Raw genomic sequence first — 19,639 nt, forward strand, 5'->3', positions numbered from 1 at the left:
GGTAGAGCCGTGTGTTGGGAAAGCTACTTACTGCTGTTATGCAGGAAGCCAAGGGAAGAGGAGGAGCCAGATCCCATCGTGAGAATGAGTGTCTTCATTCAGTGGCCTACTTCCTTCCTTCCACTAGGCTCCGCCTCCCAAGGAGTGCCATAGGCCGAGGCCCTCACCTCAGATGTGTGTGAACCGCCCGCCGCACGGGTGCTGGGAATTAGTTCGCAGGCTCAGTGAAAGAGGGGGTTGCTCTTTCCCCTCTAGCCCCTCAATATTCAGATACTCACAGAAACAGACTTAATTAGATAAGTCTTGTTTTCTTATTACCGTCGTTATGATGGATTTTCTTTTTTTTCTTTTCTCTCTCTCTCCCTTCCTCCCTCCCTCCCTCCGCTCCCACCTCCCTCTCCTTCATCTTTCAAGACAGTTTCTCCTGTGTACCCCTGGCTGTCCTGAAACTTGCTCTGTAGACCAGGCTGGCGGCTAACTAACTCACAGAGATCCTCCTGCCTCTACCTCCCCACTGCTGAGATTTAAGGTGCGAAAACTCAGCTGAATTCAAATCATAACCGTAATATAATTAATTTTACATTGAGATTCAGTTACTTATCTTTAGATCGAAAGGCCACAGAAATTAATGTGTGTGATCATTCTGGCCAAAACATCTGGACAAAATGTTTGTTTCACAAGCTAGAATTTTACTCTTACCTAAGGTTGACGTACTAATTATTTTAATGACATTTATGCTGAAGCTTACATTTTCTTAGAGACTCAACCTTACAACTGCTGTTGACTGTTTGTTTAGATTTAAAAAACAAGAACCAAAAAACAAAAACCAGGCTTTTCAAAAATGAAAATGGTGTGTCACAGTGTAGGGCTCTTGGCAGTATGCAAATTGAGTTTTATAGTTACTAAAAGTCAAAGTAATTACTGATTTCTTTTGTATTACAATTAAATTAAATGAGCTTTTAGGTATTATTTCAACAACTTTATGATTATAGTGATTAAAGAATATTTGTAATATACCTTTCTGTTACAGTTGTTCAATCTAGAAAGAGACCTTAAATCATTTCATTCTAATTTTCTTACAAAAAGAAGCTCCAAGGACATTATAAGTATTTTCATTGTCAGCGTTTGGGAGGAATCATAAGAATATAAGATAAGAAGAAAACAATTTTCTAGCCGGTTCAGTTGCAGGTCCTCTTCCAGGGTCTCCCAAGGTTTATTTTGGCTCATAGGAAGGTGTAATGGCCGGAGTGTGAGAGAGCTCATTGTTCCCAGTGGGGAAGCAGGAGAGATGGATGGGTCTCAGTGTCTGTGTGTCTGTCGGGGTCCCCAGCCTGCGGAGTGGTGCTGTGCACATTCAGGGTGGGCCTCCTCAACTCAGTTAAAGTCCACCTTCAAAACACGCCCAGAAGTTTGTTCCTTAGCTTATTCTAGATGCTGTCAAGTTGGCCATCAAGAGTTAACTGTTAGAGCCACTGAGTGGAGTGGAGTGGACTGAGAGACAGTATGCCTCACGCCACTGCCATGTTTCTGTATAGTTTTATAGCTCCATTGGTTGGTTTGTCTCTTCTTGTTTTTGTACCTCCATGACTTTTATGTTAGTTTTTTTTAACTCTTCTCTTTTCTGTTCCTTTCTGTTTTCCATGAAGTTTTAAAGATTATTTTCTTTGTGGTAATCACACTGGCTCATCTTAAAGTAGTATTATTTGGATTAGTGCCTGTGTAGTTTTATTGTATGATTTTGGTCAACTGTGGTCCATTCTCTTCTTTCTTTGTGCTGTTGCCAGCATACAAAGTACATCTTTCTACCTTAAACCCGTCAATATGACTTTATAATTATGACTTTATGTTCTTATCTCTTAAATGGCAGAACAGTTAGAACTATAAAAGTATAGTTTTTTTTTGTGGCTTTAGTTCTTTGAAATATTAGTAGTAACTGGCTTGAAGCTTTTGTCCAGTAAGTTCTGTGGCTAGCATACATCAAATACAGTTTCTCTGAATTGCTTTTACTCCCTTCTATAAGGCCATATGATTCTGTATTGTTTGTAGCATTTTCTTTGAAAACTGGACATTTTCAAGTTGGCAACAGTTTTTGCATATATATACATATATACATACGTACATGTGTGTGTATGTGTGTGTGTGTATATATATATATATATATATATATATATATATATATATATATATATATATATATACATACATACACTGTTGCTGTCTTCAGACACACCAGAAGAGGTCACTAGATTCCATTACAGATGGTTGTGAGCCACCATGTGGTTGCTGGGATTTGAACTCAGGACCTCTGGAAGAGCAGTCAGCGCTCTTAACCACTGAGCCATCTCTCCAGCCCCAGTAGTAGTTTTTAAAGTCAGGTTTTCTACACCTTCGATGTTTATGTCTGTTGTTTTTATTTCTTTGGTAATTTTGCTGGCTGATTGCTATAGCCTCCATTCTTAGATCTCTCTGCATAGCTAGCTAATACAGTTAATGATTAGCTAGCTTTTTTTTTTTAAAGGCTTTAAGCTAGGTTTTTTCTCCAAGCTTTTAAAAAATGTTTTACTTGTTTGAGAATTCCATGCAATTATATTTCAGCTATATTATTTCCCCTTCCCCTGTGCCTCTTGGATCACCCCCTCTTCCCTACATACAAACCCAACCTTGTGCTCTTCCTTCCTCTCACAATATCTACAACAAAACCCACAGAATGCATGAGTTAGGCCTGTATTGACTACTCCAGAGGACGAGGCCTGCCTTGGACTGTGGTTGACATACCCAGTGTCATCGCATTGAAGAAAACTGAGCGTCCTCCCCCAGCCAGCTGCTATCAATTGGGAACAGCTTTCTGGCTAGGAGTGGAACTTTTTGCTCACCTTCTGTCCTCCTAGCTTTGTCCCAGCTTTTATGAAAAAGTAAGAAAAAATTAAAATTTGTTGAAATATTAGGTTTTCTTTTAATTTAAGAAATACTAAAATTCTAATCTCAAGTATGCAAAGTGATGGATATTAATTAGCCTTATTTAATCATTGTACAATATATACATATCAAAATATTTATTATAAAATTATTCTGTTTTTATTATAAACTATTACCTAATAAAATTCTGGAGACAAGGAAATAAATGTTTCCTTAGATCCACATGTCACCTAGAAATAGCTAATACCCTAAATCTCTAAGCAGTCAAAACCATTTATTAGATTAAAATCCTTTAATTTTCATTAATTTTGTAAAAAGATTCTTAAAATATGTTCTCTGCATCACATCTCTTGGTGTGGTGTAGCAGATAGGTCTCCGGACTGAAGGCAAGGTCTTCACTGGACTGCAACTCTTTGTGGTACCCATTGTCCAACTGTACATGTCTTAGACAGCTTTCTCCCAGCTGCACCCCGTCCTGACTGATGAAGTAGAATAGTTTATCTCTAATGAGATGTTGCAGCTATGCTGTCCGTGCACTTACATGGGGTAGTGCTGTCAGAAGGCAATAGATATGGTCCAACCTTGTAAGAGAAAACAGTGCCATTGTAGAATTACAGAGTTTATAGTGATGCCCATTCCATATCAGGGCGGTTAGCCATGGCAGGAGTTCATACGCAGTTGTTCTTGCCGGGAAATGGTACTTGTGAGGCACCAAGCCATCCCCAGTGGCCAGAGACTGGTAGGGTTGGGTTGATGCAGTCAGTATGGCTGTGGGTGGAGTGAGTGTTCCGAGCATGAATTAAGCAAAAGGGAATTCTCACCAAACTCACGTGCCCACTCCCTCCTGTATCAGCCTTTGATTTCATGGATCACTTTGTCTTCAGATTCATTCAGGCTTTTACTTCATGTCGTCCCCTGATCAACTACTTTATTGAGCATGCTTTCATTTTGTAAGTATTTAGTAAACACATTGCATGTATTTTGTACATGAGCCCTGAAATTACTGTGTTCTTCAAACAAAAATTCCTTTTGGGTTCCAAAGAATTTGTCATCAATTGAGTTAAGAAAACACAATTTTAATACAAATCAAGAACTGAGAAGTTAAAGATTAAGGAAGCCAGCATTCACATTTTAGAAATTGAGCATTTAATTAATGTTGAAAAAGATGGTTGGTTTCAGATTATCAATGTGCCCTCGGGTCCAGCTTCAGTTACTTAACACCATGTGCCTTAGACCAGAAGGTCTCAGCCTTTTGAGACCTGCACATCAGACATTTGCACTATAATTCACAATAGCAGCAAAATTGCAGTTGTCAGTCAGAATGAAATAATTTTAGGTTGGGGTCCCCACAACATGAGGAGCTGCATAGTTGGCAAAGATGTTTGTACGTTTTAGAAAGAAGCAGATGTAAAACGTGCAGCCTATCCTCTGTATAGGTCCTGCCTTTCCCTAAGTCATACATACATCCCACATTTGTAATTCCAAAGCTTATGAATAGAAGAGTAGTTTTCCTGACTCCAACTAAGCAGAAAATGGAAAAAGTGTTGTAGTATGGAGTTTTTAAAGATACCGTATTATTGGGAATCAAATTTGTAATCATTTCTTGTTTCTTTAAGCATTTTAACCAAAATTCCATTAACATACCTTGATCATAAAAAATGTTTTCTTAAGTTCTTACAGTTGCCTGTGGGGTCTTAGTAGTGATTCTTCAAATCAGTGGTCTCGAATTTATTTGCCAACTTCAAGGAAACATTTCTGTCTCTCTGAATTTTTCAATCTCTGGTTTAGCATATTTGCTGTTAATTCAGTTGTGGCTTCTATCTACCAGGGTAGGGTTTAACACTCGCATGTATAAAGTATTTAGAAATCATGTAAGCAGGTCATCTGCAGATGATATCTTTTCTTAAGACACTTATCATTAATACTAGAATTTTCTTTATTTGAAGAATTTTAAACTATAACCTTAGCAAATAATTGTATTTAGATCTCAATTTATTACACAATTTGCTTTTAATTTAAAATGGTTTTTCATTCCTTTGAAATTAAGTTGCATAACTGCTGGTCTAAATAGAAACACTTTCCCATGCAGTGGCAATGCAGTTTCTAAGTGTTCAAAACTGGGACGGCTGGTAGTTGGGGTTAGAGTATTGCTGCCCGCAGGACTCGCCCCCGACACATGCACTCCTAGGTAGCAAGCTTGCTTCCAGACTAAAGTAATAATCAGAATATTGTGGCCTAGGAGTTCTAGATCTTATTTATTATAAAACTGACCTTTCTAGTTTTGCTAGATGTAATCACTTTTAGATATGCCATTTCTATTTGTAACAATGCCTTAAAAATAGATGGGTGGACGTGGTGCACACCTTTAATTCCAGCACTCAGCAGGCAGAGACAGGTAGGGTCTCTGCGACTCCAGGACATTCAGAGCCACATTAAGAGACCCTGTCTCCGGGGTGGGGTCTATGTCGGGAAGACCAGTGTTTTTATGATAAAATGTCCACACTATTTTCTGTATGTTTTATATAAATCTAAGCCAGACATGGGAAATAGTGATCAATAAAATAGCCACTCTACCAAAAGAAAAGGCCAATGGTCAGAGGGAGGGATCCAGGTAGAAAGAAACTTGAACAGTTTTCTACAGAAACAGTGCAAGGTAGTGAAGAGCAACATGAGCACAGATGTGTTCCTCCATCACTGCTCTTCTCCCTGTTGGAATCGGACAAATGGCGTGTACTTGGGGTGTGTGTGTGTGTGTGTGTGTGTGGTGTGTGTGTGTGTGTGTGTGTGTGTGTGTGTGTGTGGTGTGTGTAGGCTATGTGTGGTGTGGTGTGTGTGTGTGTGGGGTGTGTGTGTATGGGGGGGTGGGGGGTGTGGGAGGTGGGGGGGCGTGTGGGGGTGTGTGTGGGGTGTGTGTGTGTGTGGGGGGGTGTGTGTGTGAGGTGTGTGCGTGGGGTATGTGTGGTGTGTGTGTGGTGTGTGGTGTGTGTGTGTAGGGTGTGTGTGGTGTGTGTGTGTGTAGGGTATGTGTGGTGTGGTGTGTGTGTGGGTGTGGGGGGTGTGTGGGAGGTGGGGGTGTGTGTGTGGGGTGTGTGTGGTTGTGTGTGTGGTGTGTGTGTGTGTGGGTGTGGGGTATGTGTGTGTGTGTGAGGTGTGTGTGTATGTGTGTGGGGTGTGTGTGTATGTGAGGTGTGTGTGTAGGGGTGTGGGGGTGTGTGTGTGGTGTATGTGTGTGGGGTGTGTGTGTGGGGTGTGTGTGTGGGGTGTGTGTGGTGTGTGTGTGTGTGTGTGTGGTGTGTATGTGTGTGTGTGTGTGGTATGTGTGTGTGTGTGTGTGTGTGTGTGGTGTGTGTGTGGGTGGGTGTGGTGTGTGTGTGGTGGGGAAGGACTAAGGGTAGTGCTCTGCAGACCCGAGCCCTGCCAGGCTCAGGGAAGTAATAACGCCTCTGCTTTACATTTCTGTCGTTGTGAGTTTGGGGTTTATGGCTTTTTTTCTTGCTTTTCCTGTTTTGAGTCTTACTGGTATTTCTTTCCTTTCACAAAAGACTTAGTTTTTCTTTATGTGTGTACATGAGAGCCCGTATGGATTTATGTGCACTGTATGTGTGCAGGAGCCTATGGAGGCCGGACGAGGGCGGCTCCTGGGACCTGAACCTGCTCTTTCAGGAGCAGTGAGTGCTGAGCCCTCTCTTCAGCCCTCATTCCTTCCTGTGTCGAGGCTGTTCCGGGTCGTGTGCTGGTGGTCAGTCCCCTTTCGGCATCTGAAAAATGTGCGGTCTTGTTTTGTTTTGTTTTTATGCATTTGGATCCCCCACCCCATCATGTTGTTCCTCCTTATAATAAATACCATTCCATCAAATAGGAATTTTAACTATGCAGAAATCCATTTCTGTCACGTTCAACTGATCTATACCTTAGCTTTTTCCTTCCTAATGGCAAAATTCTATCTTTACTTTCTTTCCTGTCCCCGCTACCAAAATTTCACACCTAAGAACTCCTTTTCGCTGTCTTTTTCTTCTAGAGCTGTCTCTGCTTTAGAGAAACTTCTCAGTTGCAAACATGAATGCAAAGAAGTATTGTTGACTTTGGTAGGTGTTGAGTTTTGTAAGCTTTGTTAACACTGATTCAGTGAGGCACATGAATCCAGTCAGACTGTAACAGTCAAGCAGCTACACACCTTACGTGTGTCAGACTACACAGACTTGAGTAATACAGGACGGTGCTTACGACTACAGCATGCCTACAGATGTCTCATTGTTAAGTATGCTCAGCACAGTGGCTGTGAGCTGGTTTTCTTCTGCCCTACATGAGCTGTATCGCCATTAGAACGTTTAAATGACTTGCACTCTGAATGTTTATGGCTGCATGTGTCTCGAGACTAAACTGTGCACTGTGTTACGTTTTAGGTCAGAAGACGTGTCTTCATCTACATGGCGTCTTTCCTTACCTCTATGTGCCATACGATGGCTATGGACAGCAGCCAGAACGCTATCTCTCTCAGATGGCACTCAGTATCGACAGAGCACTTAATGTGGCTTTAGGCAATCCATCTTCCACTGCTCAGCATGTGTTCAAAGTGTCATTAGTATCAGGAATGTAAGTATGAGACTGTCTTTACATTTCCCTTCTCTCTATGCCTTTTTTTATTTTAATTAGAGGAAAACACTCGTGAAATATATTTTGTTCATATTAGTTTTACTTTCATAATAATGGAGCTATGGTGAATTTATTCTTCAAGCTTTACAAAGTAAATTTTTACTGGAATGAAAAATAAATGGCTAGTTTATATTTTAACCCTTTCCATTTTTCTGCTTCCTAGAATTGTAGAAATTCATGTAATTCATTCTTACTTTATGGGACCTCTTGTATGTACTGTTGTAGGCCCTTCGTATATTGCTCTGCTTCTTGTCACTGTATCAAAACACCTGAGACAATGAATTTATAAAGAGTAAGTCCTTAACTTGAGTGACATTTTATTAGATTCTGTTTATATTGTGACCTACTGGTGCAGTTGCTTTGGGCCTGTGTTAAGAGTTCCTGCATCATTACAGGAACACACAGCTGAATAAATTACTTGTCATCGGCCAGGAAACACAGAAAAGGAAAAGGAAGAGACCTGTTCCGTAAATCCTTTTGAGAACATGCTCCTAATGACTTAACCCCCCACCCCATACATTTTAAAGGTATCTTCTCAGTAGTGCCTTCAACTCGTGGATCTTTGGAGATGTTGGAGATCTAACCTGTTTACCTGTATATTGCTAAACAAGACAGTTCTGTAGAGATTATAGTCTAGCAACAAGCAAAGGGCAGTAAGCAGCACACATTACATGAGACAGAGTTGTCTATCTGTTACATGGTAATCGGTGCAGAAGGAAAGAAGACAGAAAACACTAAGAATAATATAAGAACCTGTACAGTTGTAGACAGGGTGCTCAGGAAGGGTCTCATTGACGAGATTAGTGACAATAACTACCAAAGATGTAAAAGAGTACAGTGGAGTGAGGGAGTAAGCCAGAGTCGGGGTGGCCGGAGTAGGAGAGGGAGAGAATGACAGGAGAGAGTAGGAAGGTGTGTGTGAGGAGAGAGAGGAGGAAGGTGTGTGTGAGGAGAGAGAGGAGGAGGAAGGTGTGTGTGAGGAGAGAGAGGAGGAAGGTGTGTGTGAGGAGAGAGAGGAGGAAGGTGTGTGTGAGGAGAGAGAGTGGGAAGGTGTGTGTGAGGAGAGAGAGTGGGAAGGTGTGTGTGAGGAGAGAGAGTGGGAAGGTGTGTGTGAGGAGAGGGAGTGGGAAGGTGTGTGTGAGGAGAGAGAGTGGGAAGGTGTGTGTGAGGAGAGAGAGTGGGAAGCTGTGTGTGAGGAGAGGAGGAAGGTGTGTGTGAGGAGAGAGAGTGGGAAGCTGTGTGTGAGGAGAGAGAGTGGGAAGGTGTGTGTGAGGAGAGAGAGTGGGAAGGTGTGTGTGAGGAGAGGGAGTGGGAAGGTGTGTGTGAGGAGAGAGAGTGGGAAGGTGTGTGTGAGGAGAGAGAGTGGGAAGCTGTGTGTGAGGAGAGAGAGGAGGAAGGTGTGTGTGAGGAGAGAGAGGAGGAAGGTGTGTGTGAGGAGAGAGAGTGGGAAGGTGTTTGTGAGGAGAGAGAGGAGGAAGGTGTGTGTGAGGAGAGAGAGTGGGAAGGTGTTTGTGAGGAGAGAGAGGAGGAAGGTGTGTGTGAGGAGAGAGAGTGGGAAGGTGTGTGTGAGGAGAGAGAGTGGGAAGGTGTGTGTGAGGAGAGAGAGTGGGAAGGTGTGTGTGAGGAGAGAGAGGAGGAAGGTGTGTGTGAGGAGAGAGAGGAGGAAGGTGTGTGTGAGGAGAGAGAGTGGGAAGGTGTGTGTGAGGAGAGGGAGGAGGAGGAAGGTGTGTGTGAGGAGAGGGAGGAGGAAGATGTGTGTGAGGAGAGAGAGGAGGAGGAAGGTGTGTGTGAGGAGAGAGAGGAGGAAGGTGTGTGTGAGGAGAGAGGAGGAAGGTGTGTGTGAGGAGAGAGAGTGGGAAGGTGTGTGTGAGGAGAGAGAGTGGGAAGGTGTGTGTGAGGAGAGAGAGGAGGAAGGTGTGTGTGAGGAGAGAGAGGAGGAAGGTGTGTGTGAGGAGAGAGAGTGGGAAGGTGTGTGTGAGGAGAGAGAGTGGGAAGGTATGTGTGAGGAGAGAGAGGAGGAAGGTGTGTGTGAGGAGAGAGAGGGGGAAGGTATGTGTGAGGAGAGAGAGTGGGAAGGTGTGTGTGAGGAGAGAGAGTGGGAAGGTGTGTGTGAGGAGAGAGAGGAGGAAGGTGTGTGTGAGGAGAGAGAGGAGGAAGGTGTGTGTGAGGAGAGAGAGGAGGAGGAAGGTGTGTGTGAGGAGAGAGAGGAGGAAGGTGTGTGTGAGGAGAGAGAGGGGGAAGGTGTGTGTGAGGAGAGAGAGGAGGAAGGTGTGTGTGAGGAGAGAGAGGAGGAAGGTGTGTGTGAGGAGAGAGAGTGGGAAGGTGTGTGTGAGGAGAGAGAGGAGGAAGGTGTGTGTGAGGAGAGAGAGGAGGAAGGTGTGTGTGAGGAGAGAGAGTGGGAAGGTGTGTGTGAGGAGAGGGAGGAGGAGGAAGGTGTGTGTGAGGAGAGGGAGGAGGAAGGTGTGTGTGAGGAGAGAGAGAGAGGAGGAAGGTGTGTGTGAGGAGAGAGAGTGGGAAGGTGTGTGTGAGGAGAGAGAGGAGGAGGAAGGTGTGTGTGAGGAGAGAGAGTGGGAAGGTGTGTGTGAGGAGAGAGAGTGGGAAGGTGTGTGTGAGGAGAGAGAGTGGGAAGGTGTGTGTGAGGAGAGAGAGGAGGAGGAAGGTGTGTGTGAGGAGAGAGAGTGGGAAGGTGTGTGTGAGGAGAGAGAGTGGGAAGGTGTGTGTGAGGAGAGAGAGGAGGAAGGTGTGTGTGAGGAGAGAGAGGAGGAAGGTGTGTGTGAGGAGAGAGAGTAGGAAGGTGTGTGTGAGGAGAGAGAGGAGGAAGGTGTGTGTGAGGAGAGAGAGTGGGAAGGTGTGTGTGAGGAGAGAGAGTGGGAAGGTGTGTGTGAGGAGAGAGAGTGGGAAGGTGTGTGTGAGGAGAGAGAGTGGGAAGGTGTGTGTGAGGAGAGAGAGGAGGAAGGTGTGTGTGTGAGGAGAGAGAGGAGGAAGGTGTGTGTGAGGAGAGAGAGTGGGAAGGTGTGTGTGAGGAGAGAGAGGAGGAAGGTGTGTGTGAGGAGAGAGAGGAGGAAGGTGTGTGTGAGGAGAGAGAGGAGGAAGGTGTGTGTGAGGAGAGAGAGGAGGAAGGTGTGTGTGAGGAGAGAGAGGAGGAAGGTGTGTGTGAGGAGAGAGAGGAGGAAGGTGTGTGTGAGGAGAGAGAGGAGGAAGGTGTGTGTGAGGAGAGAGAGGAGGAAGGTGTGTGTGAGGAGAGAGAGGAGGAAGGTGTGTGTGAGGAGAGAGAGTGGGAAGGTGTGTGTGAGGAGAGGGAGTGGGAAGGTGTGTGTGAGGAGAGTCGTGCAGAGCTCTGGTTTTCAAGGAACAGTTTTCACACTAGTTGGCAGTGTCTCCAGCATTGGCTCTGTTTGATTGACAGTTGAGATTGTGGCTCTCAGACCTCTTAAGGACCAAGATGGTACGTGAACCATGGTGAAATCCAAGGCTCCCCAGAGGCTCCTTTAAGGCAGTCTCTTATTTGATGATTGACAGTTGGTTATGCAATCGTTTTGCTCCGCTCTTTGTTTTGTATTGGACTACGGTGGAAAATGACTCCCAGCTCCTCCTCCTCCTTTGTCTTGGATCCGATCAGAATCTAAACCTGATGGCCATCCTAGCCCTTTGTATCTCTGCTTGCTTCCTTTCACATGGGTTCTTAATAAATGTCTTACGTGGCATTCCTTTCTCAGACAGCTTAAACTAGCAGGCCTAATAACTTGCGTCCCTACCTGGATCTACTAAATAGAAAACTCTGTTGACTGGGGACCAGCGATCTGTCTTTTTATACGCCTTCTGTCAATTCTGACGCACACTCCAGTATGGGAGTCACTACGGGCGACTCTTCTATGGACTTTGAGTTTTGTTCTGAGCTGTTGCATGATATTGGACAGCCAGGGTCTGACTTAAACTTACTAGGGTTGCCTTAGGCACTCTGTAGGAGAGCAAAGACGTGGGAGGACATGGACAGGGAAGCAGGAAGCTCAGTATGGCTATTTTATCAGCCTAGGTAATAAAGTGTGGTAGCTTGAACTGCAGTAGCAGCAAGGAAGCTGTGCAGAATTATCGGCTTCTGGATGTCTTCTGAGGGTCAGACTTGCTGAAGAGTCAGTTGAGAGTTGTGAGATGTGTCAAGAACGACAACAGGATATTCTGTGTGTTGCTCAGAATTTTGAGTCTGTATTGGTGGAGCACACTTGGAGCAAAGATCTGGAGCCCATGCTGGGATGTTTCAGGTTTATATGTGTGTGTACACTCAAAGTACAGACCTTAAGTCTGTCTACTTTCTTACATCTTCATCCACACTTTCCTTTGGATAGTCTTTTTCAACTGAGTTATAATTAATTGGGTCAGTTTAAAGTCTTTCATCTTTACTTGCAGTTCCTGTCTATACCAGATGTTTCCCACCCGAGTTCTTTGTACAGGCATGACTACTGTCTAAGTACGCTGTTCTCGTGATCATCATGACTGTATATTCAGTATATTAGCTCATTTTTGGTTACTTTAGCATTTAACACAACTTGAATAGTTTAGTTTCTTTATTAGCTAAAAGTTCAGTTGAAGAAATAACCACATTTACTTGTTTATTAGTACATACCAGTACCTTTTCACAGTGTTGAATACAGTATTAGGCAAAAGAGAGACAAGAATAGGATACAGATGTAGCTGTGGTAAGAGCATAGATTCAGATGTTGAGACAGCATTTGCTAGGGATTGTGTCATGTGGTTAGAGAGGCTGAGAAGCAGTCAGTCTGTATGCTGAAACCCCTCTGATGCTGGTAGCCAGTTCAAGAAAAGCCTCAGAACCAGAAGGGTTGATGGTATCATTCTCAGCTCCAGGCTGAAGGCCTGAGACCTTGCACACATTTGATCAAGATCTAGAAGCAGAGTCCATATGCACGGGAACTGGAGAGCTTGGAGCTGTGGTCGGTAGGACAGGAGGGAATTGCATCCCAGTTCTCCATCTTTTTGTTCATGCTGAGATTTGGATAGTGCTCACCTGCATGTAGACGGATCTTTCTTAGCCCCCAACTTAGCAAGATACAATTATTCAGAGACTCATTTTTGACTAAAAAAAATAGAAGACAATGTATAGAATTTCTAAGCTATATTTTAGAGCAATCTGTAAGAAACCAGAATCACAGATTTCCAAATAATTTTGATTTCATAGTTAAATATTCAGTGTCTGAAATTAAGAGACTAACTAAAAAAAAAGGCACTAAGGGTTGTTAACAAAACCAAGAAAAGCAAAGGTAATATGGACCACATAAATAAATGTAGGCTGTCCTCCGCTGTCTAAGTAAAGATGACCTACTCCTAAGAGAGCTGCATTTATGTATATGAAAAATACCATCAGGATAGGAAAAAGTTGAAATTTACCATTAAGAAAATGAGATCCCGGTATATTAGTCAAGGCTTCTTAGGGGAACAGAATCGATAGAATGAATCTTTATACCTTTATAAAGGGCGTTTATTAAGAGTGGCTTACAGGCTGTGGCCCTCCTAGTCCAACAGTAGTTATTTCCAAACAAAGTCCAAGAATCCAATAATTGTTCAGTACATGGGGCAGAATGTCTCAGCTGATCTTTGGTGTACATTGAAATTCTGAAGAAGTAGGGTACAGGAATACCTCAGCAGCAGGGTAAATGAACTCGCCGGTGAGAAGGAGGGCAAGTAAGCAAAAAGCTTCTTCCTTCCGTGTCCTTTCTATAGATTGGGGGTGGTCCTCCTACCTGAAACGTTCCAATCAAAATCCCTAACAGGGATGTCCAACTGCTTAGATTTGTAGTTCATTCCAACTGTAGTCAAGCTGACACCCAAGATTAGCTATTCTTTTATTCTTTTCTTCATGGAAACAGTAGCAAATTATAGAAACAATGTTATAACACATCCTGAGCTCTGGCTTCTACAGGCATGTGTGTGCACACATGCTATATGTATGTGTGTATCCTGCACATGTCTGTACATATGTGAGCATACATCACACACACACACACACACACACACACACACACACGACAAAGTTATAAGTATTATTTATAAAATGATAGAAATGGGATGATGGGCGGGACGCCTGGGCTCTTGCAGGGGAACAGGGCTTGTTGCCAGGCACCCAGGATGTGTGGCTAACAGAGGTGTAACTTCAGTTTCAGGACGTCCAATCTCACACTTTCTTCTGGTCTCAGTGGGCACCAGGCACATAAGTAGCACACTCAAAGGGTGACAGATCGAGAGAGACAGTCATAGCATAAGTCGCGAGGGAGGTTAGTTAAGCTGAGATCTGTGTCTGTGAGAATGGAAGGAAGCTGGCAAAAGCCGGGACCGGAGCTTTCCGGGCTGAGATAGATAGCAAGCAAGGGAGCACCTGAGAGGTGCGTCTAACGCGGTTCAGAAGGCCCGGGAGAGAGCACTGAGTGATGAGATATCACTAAAGGAAGGGGCAAGGAGGGATGTGTGCACATTTCAGATGTGGGCAACTAGCAAAATAAAAATTTAACAGAAATTGCTTGGTAACAGTAATAGAGATAGCTGTGACCCAGGGTATGAGTAACTGTGTTCTTTAGCATAATTATTGTGTGGGTGTGTACATGGTGTCTGTGTGGGTGTAGGCACTTGTGTGCTGTGTGTCTGTGTGGGTGTAGGCACTTGTGTGCAATGGTACATACATGGGATCAGAGGACAACTTCAGGTGTCGACTTCACCTTCTTCCTTTCTTTCTTTTTTTCCTGCTGTGTGTGTTAGGCCCACGAGCTTCTAGACATTCTCTTGTCTCTGCTTTCCTGTTACTTGTAGGAACAGTGGTTGTTGTCCAAGCATGAGGACTCAGGTTCTGATCCCCAACACCCACTTAAAAATCACCCACTGTGCATCTCTGTGTTGTGCTTAAAACTTCATTCTTTGAATGGCAAAGGGGGCTGGGGGGGGAGTTGCTGGGACTGGCTGTCAGCCTGGCTCCAAAGTCAGTCAGTGTCTTATCAGTGTCCTGTTGCCGTAAAGAGACACCAGTCCTCCTGAGACTGCTACTCCAGTGCTGTCATACTTTTCTTATTTCAACTTTTTACTTTGTCTTTGAGTTAGAGCATTTTGACTCTAATATTCTTCAGAAAGATGCATTTTAAATGAAATGTTTTAGAAGTACTTTGAGCTTTCTGGACGTGACTATAAATATAACACAGCCAGGTCTACTGTGAGCCCCTGACCCTCTGCCTTTAACCTCGACAGTCGCCTGGGCAGTGCCAGCATCCTCACTCACAGGTTTTGTTGGCTAGATGTTTTTAATGCTTTTTCCATTCTGATCTGAACTCTGATGAAGTAAACGTTGACCTGCTTAATGGAATTCAGTAATCTGGGCAGGTTACTGCAAAAGACTGTCTTCAGGCCCAGAAATTCTTCCCTGTGCTTGGTTCTACTGCTGGAGTTCTCAGTCAGCTAGGTACTTATTCATTCATTGTGTTATTGATCTTCAAGAGTTTTAATGAGTTCTTTTTTTATGATCTTTCTTTAGTGAATTTCAGTTATGTCTTGAATTATCTTCCTAAGTTTAATTGTCTGGTTTTCCTTAAAATTGTACTAAGTTTTTCAGGAAATTCATTCTCTCAAGTTTTTGCCAACTAATTCATATGTTTTCTCTGTGTTCTCACTAGCAATTACTATGCTTCCTTAGACGCACCATATGACACTTTTAATTTTCATGCTTCTTTATGCTGGCGTTCATGCATCTGGTGCTTGATTAGTTCCCGTACCTATTTGTGGAGTGACTTTGGTAGTAAGAGACTTACTATTGTTTTGATTAATTGTACTGTGCTGATCTGTGTTCCTCATGAGGTGTGTGTGTGTGTGTGTGTGTGTGTGTGTGTGTGTGTGTGTGTGTGTTTTCAGCCTTTTCGGTTGTAATCAACGCCAGCAGTATCTGCAAGTTTCCGTAGCCAGCGGTGGTTTGGGGATTATAGGGTCAGATCGCTGGCTGGTTCCACCCGGGTGTGACATGTCTGGTCACAGGTGCGTGTCACTGTTTAAGGCCTACACAGAGATGAGTGGTACTGCCAGTGCCTGAGAGCTACATCAGTGCCTTCACTGGACTCCTGAAGGGTGACCTTCCTAGAAAAGTTTCTCCAGCTCTTTTCTAGAGTTAAGAATGGATGTGTGGGATCAAGCATCTCAGAACAGGCTGTTCTATTACTTCTTGGCCACAGGAGAGCCAGTACGTTTGTCTAGTGGATTCCCAGGGTCCTCAAGCAGGCCAAGCCAAACTAAGCAGGAAGTGTCATGGGGACCTCAGTAGACTGAGCCTGCACAAGTGTGAAGCCCCTCTTGTGTGTCTGGAGGTGGTGCTTGGTGGGCTCATCGGTTGCTTTTCTATTGCCACGACAAGATACTGTGACCAGGGTAACGTACAAAAGAAAGAGTTTGGAGGCTAGGCTTGGGGTGGGAATTTGAAACGCAAAAAAGCCACCCCAAGTGATACAGCCCCTCCAACAGTCCCCCACGTCAGGACCAGTTACTCAGATGTAGGAGCCTATGGGGGGCACTCTGGCTCAGACAGCCACAGTAACAATAGCAGCGTCTTCACAGAGGCATGGCGGTTAAATGTAAGGTAGAAATGGTTTGCTGTCCCTGTTGGTCCCAAGTTTTGTCAAAGGGAAAATTTTAAAGTCTTTGACTGCTTTGATGTTTCTTCATGTATAAATCTCTAATAGGTTTAGTAGAAAGCTCTTGGGGTACATTTAAATGTGTTTTGGATAATATTAATGTAAGAAGACTGAATTAGGCCAGCAGAGCCTAATTAGGACAAAAAGTTGCATTATTTCATCTTTGAATTACAGAAATGTTTTAAAACATGTTTTTTCTTATATTTCAGGCCTTTTTATGGTTATCATGAGAAGGAAAGACACTTTATGAAGATCTATCTTTACAATCCTGCAATGGTGAAAAGGTACAAAGATAAACGAACCCAAAATCTAAATAAACATGACGTAAACATTATATTAATAAAAGAAAACGATAGAAGAGGCTTTGTAATTTATAACGGCATTACAGTAAAGTGTGTATGATGTCTGTGTGTGAATAGAAAGGGAGCCACTGCTTCAGCTGGATGAAGGGTATTTCAAAGGCAGGTCAGCTGAATTCTTGCAAGGAGGGATGATAACTGTCTGGTGTAGTATTAGTAGCTCATTGACCAGGCCATATACTCATGAGTAAGAACAAGACAACTGTAAATTTCAAAAGGTGGACTCTGTGGAAGCACGACCGCGGTGAGCTCGCTTTCTGTTGACTCCTCACTGGCCGCCTCGAGGCTTAATTTTCTTTGCTTTCGTTTTGCCCTTGATCAGTCCTCTATATCTAGTTTCTTTTCCCAGTTATTCCAGAACCCATGTTATTGAAAGCAGGAATGAAACAAACACATATTTCATTGTAAATTCACAAGGGTTAAGTGTACACAATAGCAAGTAAAGTATAATAGTGGCCCTTTAGATGAGTGCTTGATTTTGTCTTATTGAGGAACTTCTCGGCCAGTTAGTATACAGTGCTGAAAGTTAACCATTTGGTAAGATATAAGCTGAATGTTTCTCCGTGGTGAGTTAAGGAACTGAAAGAGATACAACAACCAAGGACTCGAGGTTTACTCGGAATTAAACCAGTTGAGTACTTAACCAAATTTTGTGTGTGTGTATACGTGAATATGGGGACACACATGCACATGCACACACAGGGAGAGAGAGATGGTGGGAAGATTAAGAGAGTACCTACCTGTGGTTTCCCACGTTCGATTCTGATGTGTGTACCAGACTGATTTGCTGTCCCTTGTCAGTGACACCTTTATCTGTGTCAGTTGGCCCATCTCCCTTCCTCATGCCACTTAAATGTTAATATTGATAATTTTACTTGGAACACTCACATACACACGTTTCTACATATAACCATCCCCATCTCTCACATATCCACTCTTGAAAGACTTCTCTCGCCATATCAAATGTCTTAACCTCCTGTTCATTCTTTACTTCTTACGGTTTCTACCCAGACTAGTCCACTAACCCATTTGTGTTCACTAACCTGCTAGGTTCGTGTTATGTCTTACTTTTTGAGCTGTGCCACTACGTAGGAGACCTTCAGTTACTCAGGTGTGTTTCTGAGACTAGGCCTCCTCTGGTCAGTCTCATGCTTAGGTGATCCTCCGTGTTGGTGCCGCTGTGTATTGTTGCTGTTCCTTCACTGCTGGCGGGCGACTTTCTCAGGCACTGCCTTTCTGCCTTCATCTTCCCCCTTCCTGTTTACATTACTCATTTTGTGCATGTGTACATGTGACCTTTAGGTTAGTGTGAGTACTCTCAATTTTCCCTTGACTTCCCAATGAATACATGAAACCATTCACAGGGTGAATACACTAGCAGCGTGCTTAAGAACGAGGACTCACAGAGACGATTTGATGTAAACTTTAGCCCTTTCATTTTTGCGTGTATGAGTTTTAAAAAAAAATACATTGCAGGCTGTGTATGTGAGTTCGGGCACCTGCAGAAGCCAGTCATTTGGTCCTGTGAAGCTGGAGTTACAAGTGGTTGCGAGCCACCCAGCATGGGTGCTAGGAACCAAGCCTGGGTCCTTTGCAAGACTAATATGCCCTCTTAAGTACTGAGCCATCCTCTCTCTCTCAATAACATTTAGAATCTCTTGACGATTCATCACTTTCTTTGTAAGATATTAGCATGAGCTTGTAGTAAGTTTGCCTGAGGTTATGCATTTATAACACAGCCCATTCAGTACATAGAGCTCAAAATTATATTAGCTATGTCTGCGGTATTAAAACATTATTATGATTTTTCCTGTTCATTTTCAGTATGTAAACCTCCGCCAGAATGTCCACTATGCTGAAACTCACTATGCTTAAAGCTGTTTGCTTATAGTTTTTCTGAAAACAAAATGACAAAACCAAAGCTACTTTTCTTTCATTCATTCCATTTTCAATAAACACATCACTACCAGTCGGCTTAAACAAGAAATCCTCCCGACCTTACCGTCCGTCTCCTGCCAGTTCTTCAGGTGTGACCATGTCACCCTTACAGTTTTCCTGAATCTTTGGCAGATTTTTGTTTTACAGCCATCAGTCTAGCCTCTCCATCATCGCCTCCTGATAATGACAGTTTTGTTGACCTGCTATTTACTACTCCAGCAAACTACTACTGCTTCATAGTTACGAGGCTGCCTGTAACCCGACTCAATTTTAAGTAGGCTGTCCGTAATCTGACTATTGGCGCTTCTCTTTTAGTTTTTGATACTAGGCTGCATACAGTATCTGTGACTTCACTTCCTGAATAGACTGCTCTCTTCTGACCTTCACTGTACCCCATTATGTTAATGTGAAACACTCTTCCTTCTCTTCAGAAAGTTGAACTTGGAGTTTATTTAACTTCCCTGCTACTTACTCCTCTAGCAAATTCTACCACTTCATAGTAAGTAGCTGTCTATAGCCCGACTCACATTTTAAGTAGGCTGTCCGTAACCCGACTTCTGCTATAGACTGCTCTTCATGAAGGTGTGCAGGGACTCCCTCTGCACCTCAGTTCCTGGCATAGGACTTTTGTGGTGTGTGTTGTTGCTGTTGCTTCTGTTCCCTATTGTGAAGGACAAACATTTTGATGTTAACACTGTCTTGAGAGTGAAATTACAATTGGTATTTCTTTGGGGAAGTTCTGTTTATGAAGTTATCTCTTTTTTTTTTAAATAGTGGAAAGCAGGAAAAGGCTTATTCAATGTAGCTACATTGGGATGAAGGACAAACACATCTATCTAGGCAGCCCTCTCCCCTTACACGCATACCAGTTTATTGTCACCGTCCTGGAGTAAGAGTGAACTTTAGAAAGTGAATATTACACATTTAAACAGTTTTGCTCAAGGTTTGGTGCCACCCACCATTGTCCTCATTAACTAGGCCTGAGTCTCATCCTTGAAATTGGTCTGACAAGTTGTTAGAATGGTGTGAATTCTTTTCTAGAGACAAGTTCCCCATACAGTTGGTGCTGTTTTCTTCTCCCAGCATGAAATTTCTAGAGGA

General features: G+C 43.3%; 1 protein-coding gene across 6 annotated transcripts in view; it reads left to right on the plus strand.

The window, feature by feature from the left end:
• Rev3l (REV3 like, DNA directed polymerase zeta catalytic subunit) overlaps positions 1-19,639 on the plus strand; it is a 158,187-nt gene that overhangs the window by 42,626 nt on the left and 95,922 nt on the right. For all 6 annotated transcript variants that reach the window (XR_362259.3, XR_005497269.2, XM_063279173.1 and 3 more), the window contains exons 2-3: positions 7,320-7,509; positions 16,451-16,525. Coding sequence is in view for 4 of the 6 variants with exons in the window: in XM_063279173.1 (XP_063135243.1) it covers positions 7,320-7,509; positions 16,451-16,525 (265 nt within the window). In the remaining 2 variants the exon portion in view is untranslated. The remainder of the gene's footprint in view (positions 1-7,319; positions 7,510-16,450; positions 16,526-19,639) is intronic.

The sequence above is a fragment of the Rattus norvegicus genome, chromosome 20, assembly GCF_036323735.1.
Source record: "Rattus norvegicus strain BN/NHsdMcwi chromosome 20, GRCr8, whole genome shotgun sequence".
NCBI classification, from domain to species: domain Eukaryota; kingdom Metazoa; phylum Chordata; class Mammalia; order Rodentia; family Muridae; genus Rattus; species Rattus norvegicus.